General features: G+C 42.9%; 1 protein-coding gene across 1 annotated transcript in view; it reads right to left on the bottom strand.

Annotated features, from left to right (window-relative positions):
* The window catches only part of MGAT5B (alpha-1,6-mannosylglycoprotein 6-beta-N-acetylglucosaminyltransferase B), a 3,749,208-nt gene extending 3,747,195 nt beyond the window's left edge, over positions 1 to 2,013 (bottom strand). Inside the window, exon 1 of the mRNA XM_044089029.1 lies at positions 471 to 2,013. Within this exon, the coding sequence (XP_043944964.1) occupies positions 471 to 538 (68 nt within the window). The 5' untranslated portion in view covers positions 539 to 2,013. The remainder of the gene's footprint in view (positions 1 to 470) is intronic.
* Between the last annotated feature and the right edge of the window lie 7,987 nt (positions 2,014 to 10,000).

Genomic DNA, 10,000 nt, shown 5'->3' with positions numbered 1-10,000 from the left:
GGGTTATCACTTTTCTTTCTTTCTTTTCAGGACATTCCTTAGATGAATAATTATATCTTCCAAATTTACATGAAAATTTGACAAATGAGATATACTGGTATTTTAGGCTAAGACATATTTTCCTAATATTCTTGTAAATATTGACACAAACTATGAGACTATACATGAAACAGTGTCATTTGATAAAACAAGAGAATCATCTAAAATTATGTGACTGTCTTTATGAGGGTTATAAACCAAAATAATTATCTTACATTTGGTGAATATATATTTTTTTCTTAAAAATGCTCATGTTCCATTATGAAATGCCCCAGTATGTGCATGTGACATGGGGCTACAACCTTCTGTTTCAAGTATATACTCAAAACTGTATATTCATCTCACAGAAATTGATTTTATACTAGGCTGTGATGACAAAAGGGGACATAAGGATGAGTCGTGATTTTAATGCAAGAGCAATAAAAACTTACCTAAAAGGTCTTAAGGTGACCAAGCATCTTCTCCCCATTATTATCCCATCAGAGTTTACAGTAATCATTTCCTTAAAAACAAGAAAGCAAACTGCCTTTTTTCCTACCAAAATGTTTTGCCAGTAGCAAATGATTTAATTCCGCAACAAAAAAGGCAGGTAATAGTGACAGGTAACTTTTTTTCTATCTCGGGAGGAGGATTAGTCTCTCTTCTCCAGTGTAATAAAACATATTGCTGAGGGTTGTAGATTGACCAAGATTATATTCATAGTCATGCCGTACGTGGAGCGATCTCTTTTCATTTTCATCACACCACAGGAACCGCAGATTCCAAGTCTTAACTTTGAAGAAGTGAGCTCCGCTTTTTCCAGAACCAGTGTTTTCTTTTTGGTCAGGTTTCTTTCTTTCCCCGCTGCTGCTCCTAGAACTGTGTTTATTTATTAATATATCCAAAGACTTTTTCCTTGCCCTCCATCACTTCGGAACAGAAATTCCTAGCAGCATACACCTGCGTCCTCGGGCTCCCCAAAGCCCGCTCCTAGCCTGTAGATGCTATTTTCCCGTAGCTGTACAAGCAATTTACGGCATTCCCTCGGAAGACAACACCCGGAGAACATATATCCACATAAAGGACCGAGCTCGGTCGAATCTAACGGAATTATATTATGATGCCTCTTCTGGAGAAAAGAAAAGCGTTTGGTGCAAAAGGCAACGGGTAGTGACAGAAGTGCCCCTACCTACTCGGAGATCGCCATCTAGTGGTCGTAGCGATATAGAGCGCTGTCCCTAGGCTCGCCTGCCTGATGGGAGAGTAGAGCCCGGAGATGACTACTCGGTCAAGGGTGGAAATGTTCCCAGAGCTGCAGGAATGCTGCTTGCAGTTGGCATCGCTTCTCAAAATCACAGGACGCAGCTTACAAGTCCGTATTTAAAGCTGCGCAAGCACAAGAAAAGTAAAAACGTTTAACCTTTGTTTCACAATATCAAATGGTCATTTTACGGGAGTGGAACTTTGGGAAATGAAAAGTGACAAAACCAGTATCGTTTGTTTAATTATCTCCAGCTTCACCCACTGATTTTCAAAAGATAATACATCCGCACACTTAGTATAGACCTCATGCTCCTTCCTATACGCCATAATCACCTGAATGCTGCAAACCTTGCATAGGTAAACTCCCCTTGGCAGTCTTATTAATAGAAGTGCCGAAATTAAAATGAGTGTATTAGTATCACTAATTCTACTGATCCTTAACGTAGGTAGGGCTGCTATCCTAGCAGCAACACTGACTACATGGGAAAACCTGGAGTTGTTTCGGTCTGCGATACATATCGTGCCAGTAACCCTTGGTAGAAACAATAGTTCTGTGGTTGGAAAATATGCACTCTGTGAGATAGCTTCATTACTAATGCAGCTCCAAGGCACAGCTTAAAGGCTTGGATGTGAAACTATTATTATTATTACGATATATAATTTTGCCTGGTTTAATGCGCACGCAAGAAAAGCTGTTGTGCATGAATTGCCTACCTTAGTGCATAACTCTCATCATCCAGTAGCGTAGCTAAGGGAGGGGGCGGGGTGGGGCGGCCCACTCCGAGCGGAGCTTTTGGACTGTCAGATGTACATATTTACATTTACTTTAATTAAAAAATATATATATAAAGGGCGCAATCCCATAACTGGTCCGGTTGCATCACGTCTGTGCGTACGTCCTGTTCTTCCAGGTCGTCCGCGCACACTTTTATATGTAATAGTGCTTAGGGTTACCACCTAGGCTTACCACCTGTCCCACTTTGCGAGGGACAGTCCCTCTTTGGGCAGTTGTGTCCTGACAAAAAATTATAAAAATGGCAAATGTCCTGAGATTTTAGGACAAAATTATTTCTTATATTTTATGTAATAGTTGCAAAAAACAGTTATTCTGTATCTGAAATACCTAAATGTTATAAGAAACAGAATAAGCAACTAAAATGCTGCAAGAATAAACTTTTATTTAGGCAAAACAGTTACGTTCTGTCCTTTGTACTGGCCGTGGGTATGTGTCGGCCTGTAAAATCTGATGTCTGTACCAAACATGTCCCACTTTGGCCATTTGAAAAGGTGGCAACCCTATTACCACCTGTCCCACTTTGCGAGGGACAGTCCCTCTTTGGGCAGTTGTGTCCTGACAAAAATGAAAATGGCAAAGGAAATAATTATGTCCCATATTTTATGTAATAGTTGCATAAAATAGTTATTTCTGTATTTAAAATACGTAAATGTTACAAGAAACAGAATAAGTAACTAAACTGCTACAAGAATAAGTTTTTATTTAGGAAAAAAAGTTAAGTTCTATCCTTTGTGCGGTCCGTGGGTATGTGTCGGCCTGTAAAATCTGATGTGTGCCCCAAAAATGTCCAACTTTGGCCATTTGAAAAGTAGGCAGCCCTATAGTACATATGCTTCCGTGCTGTACCGTTTTTGATGTTACTGCTGCCATGCCAGTACATGCTGTTGCTGCTGCTACTACTGCCGTGCATTTGTTTGTGCATGACTTAGGACTGCCACCTTTTCTTTCAGATGCCCAAAGTGGGTCATTTTTTTGCAGAAACCTGAGCTTTTGCAGGACAAAACATGCTTACTGCAAGTGCAAAGGACAAAACACTTTTTGCCAAAATAAGACCTTATTTTTGTAGGATTTGAGGTGCTTATGCTATTCCATATAATACCTGTGTGTTCTAGATACAAAATAACTATATTCTTTAATAGTTGCAAAGAAAACTTAAGAAATATATTTTGTCTTAAAATTTCAGGACATTTGCCATTTTTTATTTTTTTTTCGCAGGACACAACTGCCCAAACTGAGACTGTCCCTCACAAAGAGGACGGGTGGTAACCCTAGTGTGACTACTGCTGTTTACCATTCAAGTAAGGGGATTGTGTGTATGTAATATGTATAAAATGCTCCAATTACATATACCTGGTGGTTAGAGTTACTCAGGCTCAAACCCTGTACATTAGGAACAAGAAACAAGAGCCTGAATTCTCTCTACCCATTCCCCCACTTGTGATTCAAGGAGTTGAGTACACAGCTCTCAACTGTCCAGATTTTCACAGAATGTCTGGAATGTTTGGCTCATACTTTTGGTCTATTCCTCTTTTGTGTTTTTTGGTAAATCAGTGAGAACTCAATTAATTAAATAATTATAGCCATTTAACTTTCAGTCTTCCTATCTTTTAGGAAGCACACAAAACATTTTATCCTAGCAAGCAATGTTTAAAATATGTCCCTGGTTTCCTGTTTTTTGTCCTTTATGCAAGGGGCAAGCCCACATGCACCCCCCACACCCCCTGCATATTTAATATACCAACTCCAAGATCACACTACAGTGAGGAAAAGGGGAAATTTCCAATCTGATGTTCTTAATCTTCATTCACTGATTACTGACGTGTAATCTGTTCCATCCTCGGAACCAAGTCGGCCATATGCCAAGCTTGCATCAGCCAAAAACTCTCGAGCTAAGATATTACCTAGCATGCCCCTCTCCCTGTTACCTCAGATCTCATTTGCTGCGTTGCCTAATGGCCGTGTCACGCCACTTCTCTTAAGCTAAGTATATTTGTTCGATATTTTATCAGATATTTCAACAATTTTCCAAGTTTTATTAATAGCTAAGTCTTTATTGTACCCTATCACATTATTTTTCAGTATTTCAAAATATTTCTTATCTTTTTAGGTAACCTTGTTACCATTGCTGGTAATCTCTTCTTCTTTACCTTCTTGGCTAGCCTCTCTCATACCATTGCTGGTAATTTCTTCTTCTTTCGTTCTTCTTTGAATAACGATGTCTGACAAAAAAAGGAAGTGCTTTTTTTTAAAAGGTGTTTAGATGCACATGTTTTATGTGTATACTGTTTGGGTGTTTCCCACCTCACTGTTGACCCTCTGTGTGGGATATGTAAGATTTTTTCAATTCATACCTTGAATGAGAGGAAAAATAAGTGATTTTAAAGGACCTCCTAAAAACTTCCTTCAGTTAGGCTATTTCTGGGCTGGAGGTTTCATCATCTCCTTTGAAGCTCCACAAAAAAAAAAAAAAAAAAAAACAGTTATGCTGAGACATCCACGAGGTCTCTTCCACTGTCTTCCACTGGAGACCCTAGGAACCGAGACTCAAAAAGTTAAAACTGACAGTACCATTGGAATTGACATCCACACCCTTTTTGGCTCAGAAGCACTCGGTGCGAACCCCTTCGGCACCGAAGTCCTCGGTGCAGACATATTCAGCACTGTCTCTGGAATTGGTGCAGACCTCTTCGGCACCTATCATGGTGCAGACCTCTTCGACACCTATCATGGTGCAGACCTCTTCAGCACCTATCATGTTGCAGACATCTTCAGCACCGACCAATGGTGCAGACCCCTTCGGCACCAGCCTTGGTGCAGACCCTTTCGGAACCAATGTTCTTTCTGGTTCAGACCTCTTTGGCACCAACTGTTTTACCGGTGCAGACATTTTTGGCACTGACCTCATGGTGCAGACACCTTCGGCATCAACCCTTTCGGTGCAGACAACCTCTTTGGCACCGACGACCTTGTTCTTGGTGCAGACACCTTCGGTACCATCTTTGATGATGCAGACCTCATCAGCACCAGAGCTTTTGGTGCACACTACCACTACAGCACCATTATCTTCGGTGCAGACATCATTCGTTCAAGTAGGATCAATCAGGACTATCTATGCAAGAAGCCACTCTGAGCAAGATGTTGTGCGCCTTGTTGATCAACTGCTTGAGGCCAGAGGAATTTCTATCTTCAGGACATCTCTCTTCTTCGGAGGTGATCATTTTTCTCCACAGATTCCAACCTATCCTCCTGCATGTCCCACTGGTCATTTCACAGGACAGTAGCTGTACCATTGGTGTGCCTCCACTTCACAGCCCTCTTGAGACTCCAGACCAGGGGGCTGGTTCATCAGGGTGGGGTGTGCCCCCGGTTCCAAGGATGTTGTGCTTGGTTCCAGGCTCCCATCCCTCCTCAAGTGGACCAGCCTTCCCAGTCATGGAGAGGCCCTTGCCTCGGTAGGCAAGTCTATACTATTGGAAACTATCTCCTCCTCTGGGCCACAGTTGACGAAAGCCACTCCTGTTGGACACCGGGCATGGGAGTCTCAGGACACCTTCCCACAGGAGACCCCTTCTACGTTGTCCTCTCCAGAACTTCCCTCCGAGAAAGTACATCATAACAGCACATGCAAGAGGAAGCATGTGGACTCCCCGGTAGAGTCCTTGATGGAAGACACAGATTTTGATGATAGGAAGGGTCCCCATGGTCACCCTCTGATGAGGTGTCCTTTGGTGACATCCTCGATATCTTGAAACAGAGAGGTGATTGGAAGTCCTCCAACCCTTCCTCAGAGGAGTCTATGTTCCTGCAGGCTTTCCATGCCTGACCCCCCTACCTCCTGGGTTACTCCACCTGCCAACAAACTTTCCAGCTTATCATGCAGCATACATGGAAGGCTCCTGATACCATTGAAGCTATTCCCTGGAGGCCGGATAAAAACTTCTCACCCTGAGAGTGATCCCCACTGGCCAAAAGGTCTCCCAGCAGATGCCATGGTGGTGCTGGTCACAACTAAAAAGGAACTGGCAGAAGAGAGCCAGACTATCCATCCATCCAACAAGGAGTCCCGGGTGGTGGATAGAGTAGGGAAGCATGTTTTCGCATCATCGGCCTTTGCAGTCAGATCCTTGGACTTTTTGGCACATTTCACCAGGCTTCAAAGGGACTTTATAACTGAGCTCTCTGAATCCTTGGCTGGAGCTGTCTCTGATGAAGTCCGTGACAAAGTGTCCTCACAGTTAGCCACCCTTGAATCCATCTCCAACTCCTCCATGCTCCTGATTTCTCACGCCATGGAAGGAGCAGCTAGATCTGTGGCTGCAGGCATAGTCATAAGACGGCATGTCTGGATGCACCTTTGTGACTTTGTGGACCCCTTCAAGGCTTCCTTACTGAACACTCCCATTGAAGCCTTTTCTTTGTTGGTGCAATGGTTTATCACCAGAAGCTATCACATCCCCTTAAGTCTTTGTCCTGTTCCCCTCAGAACTAAAGGGAAGAAGCAACACTACAGATATCAAAGCTGCTACAAAAAAAAAAAAAAAAAAAAAAAAAAAAAGGAGTCATTCAAATAGTACCCCCAGACCAGATAGGATCTAGATTCTACTCAAGACTCTTTTTAGTGCCAAAAAAGACCAGGGACTGGAGAACAATGTTGGATCTCAGTCTGTTAAACAAATTTGTAAAGGTACAGAAATTCCGGATGGTTACAGTACAGTCTATCCTTCCACTGTTGGAAAAAGAAGATTGGATATGCTTTATAGATCTTCAAGATGCATATTACCAAATAAAAATGGACAAACCATCCAAAAGATTTCTTCGCTTCCATGCAGGAGTCAGTCATTATCAGTTTCGAGGACTGTCCTTTTGACTCTCTACAGCCCCTAGAGTGTTCACAAGGTGCATGGCAGTCATCACAGTCCACATGCAACTTCAAGGATTCCAGGTGTTTACATATCTAGATGACTGGCTCATTACCACCCCCAAAAGGCATCTACTGGAATAAGCCCTAGCATACTCTCTTCATACAGCACAAAGTCTAGGCATTTCCATAAACTGGCAGAAGTCCTATCTTACCCCTTCTCAGTCTCTCGAGTTTATCGGGGGTTTTCTAGACACAAAAAAAGACTCTAAGATGCAAACAGGATTTAATCTGGTGGATGTCACAGAACTCTCTACAGTGGTCTCGTCCCTTCACTCCCCCATCAGCCCAAGGCTACAGTGACCATGGACACCTCCCTGATGGGGTGGGGCGGCTGTTTTAGGGAAATACAGTCCAAGGCACTTGGTCAGAACTAGAGGTCCATCTGCATATCAATGTCCTAGAACTGGGGGCAGTGCTTCTAGCATTGTAACCATTCCATGCCATCCTTCCATCAGGGACTATTGCAATACAGTCAGACAACATGCCAGTAGTCTGGTACATCAACAAACAAGATGGAACCAAATCACACCCACTATGCCAGGAGGCCATGAGGATATGGCATTGGGCAATAGCTACCAACCACTTTCTGATAGCAACGCACATTCCCGGGAGCTCCAACGTGATAGTAGACAAACTGAGCAGGTACATTCGCCAACCTCACGAGTGGTCTCTCAATCCTCTAATAGCGGCGGAGATTTTCAACCACTGGGGCTATCCTTGCTGCAACCTCTTTGCTTCCCCAACCAACCACAAATGCAGCAACTACCTTACCTTGATCCCCCCTCAGGGACAGTCACCCAGGGACGCTCTAGTCCACGATTGGCTCTCAGGTCTACTTTATGCATTTCCTTCTTTCTCCCCTTATTCCCCAATTTCTGAAGAAAGCTTGTTGGTTGAAGAGCAAAGTAATCCTCATTGCAACATATTGGCCTTGACAAATCTAGTTTTCCATTCTATGGCTCACCTGCTAGATTGACCGTGGATTCTCAATCCAACACCAGAGTTGATCTCTCTCTTTTGCAGAACCTGATTCTCCCCAACTTGACCAGCCTAAAGCTCACAGCTTGGCTCCTCCACTTCCTGTGATTGCCAGGCAGCATGACCTTTCTTCCTCAGTGGTCACCATTACTTCTGTCAAACGTATTTCTGAACTCCATGTCTTGTGCAACAAATGTCCCTATTTGGTTTTCCATAAAGATAGAGTATCACTGAGAATTAATCCATCGTTTCTGCCTAAAGTGATTTCTGAACTGTCTATAAACCAAACAATTAATCTGCCAGTTTTCTTCCCCAATCATTCAAACAGAGGAAAGTATTGCCTACATAACCTAGACATTCACAGACAAATCCGTTTTTATTTGGACAGAACAAGATCTTCTCACAAATCAGATCAGTTTTTTTCTGGCCTTTTCTGGACCTAGATTAGGATGTCCCATTTCTAAGGTCACATTGGCTAAATGGTTGAAAGACCGTGTAACATTTATTTACTAAAAGCACAGCATCCCTTTAACTCAAACTGTAAGGGCCCATTCTACAAGGTCAGTAGCAACCTCTGCTCTCTTTCATGCTAGAGCTTCTCTAAATGACATCTGTGCAGCTGCAACTTGGGCCAGACCTCAAACTTTCATCACTCATTACAAATTGGATTTGGCCTCTAGAGGAAGAGCTTCATTTGATTCAGTGGTGCTCAGGAATGGCCTTCCATGAGGGCCTCCCAGGAATAAAGGTAGCTGGGGACTCTATCCCATCAGTAATCACTAAACGAAGATTAACAACATCAGATAAAGAAGTTATGTCTTACCATGATGTTCCAACTGTGTTGTTGATCTTCATTCAGTCATTACTTTCCACCCTCCTTTCCCCTTCCGAAGGTTTCTGGTGTCTCTCATTGTCCTATAACAGCAGATCATTTTGACCAGAGGTAGCCTCTGCTTCTTTCTACAACTTGCAAACTCGTAGAGGGGCATGCTGGGTAACATCTTAGCTTGAGAGTTTTTGGGTGACACAAGCTTGGCATATGGCCAGCTCAGTTCCGAGGACGGAACAGATTACCCATCAGTAATGACTGAACAAAGATCAAAAACACAGATGGAACGTTATGGTAAGACATAACTTCTTTTTCCACACTGCACAGAGATCTCCATTTAAAACCTTTGAGTTTTCGGAAACTCGACCATATGAATTTCAAGTTTCTAAAAACTCTGTCATCCGACAGGGATCCACATATACGTGTGTCTGTGTGGTACTTTTCCATTATCGGGGCAAAACATTTGTAAAGCGGCAGGTAGTGGTTGAAATCTTCACACTTGTGCTGGAGTACCTTGAAAGCTGGTGTGAAAAGCAATTCTCATTCCTAACTGTACAGATTATCCAACAATGCTCAGAATTTACCTCATGTGTTTGGCTTGTTACTCATGTTGTGATTTCTCTGGTGGATGCTTCTCAGAATCCTTGCAGAGCTGTTAGCCCTGAAGCGCTTCCCTTTCCAATTCTTGAAACAGCTGTTGTATGTGAAGCATTTCTTTTTTTTAAAGCGGCAGCTCCTGCTTTGAAAGGGTTGGTGTCACAAAGTTAATACCTTTTTATGAAGTAACGGCAGTGTTTGCCATAAAACCACAACATTATGAATGAAATGACTAAAACCATGAGGGAAAATTCAGGACATTTGCCTAAGATCTGTACAGTGCAGAAAGATTGTGGCTGCAGCCTGTTCAACAGGGTTTGTGTTCAGAGTGCTGTGGCAGCTGTAGTGCCTTAGTATTCAACCTCCCATCTGCAGAATGTGTTATGAAAGGAATCTGAAATGCCCCCTCCACCCAATGTAGAATAAATGGCCAGTATGTAAGAAAATGTAACAACTTCATAGGTTCATAGGTAGGTACTAGGCTATTGGCCCTAGGGCCTATATAAGCCTAGCCAAAAAGGTACCCTGGCTTTCACCACCCAAGAAAATTATTTTCCTGTGCCCCTGTCGAGCAGCGCCACAGAAGTGATCCCTGGAG

This window comes from Protopterus annectens, chromosome 12.part0, assembly GCF_019279795.1.
Source record: "Protopterus annectens isolate FY-2018-M chromosome 12.part0, PAN1.0, whole genome shotgun sequence".
NCBI lineage: Eukaryota > Metazoa > Chordata > Ceratodontiformes > Protopteridae > Protopterus > Protopterus annectens.
Note: the sequence above shows the minus strand (reverse complement) of the source record. Positions and strands in the feature narration are given on the sequence as shown.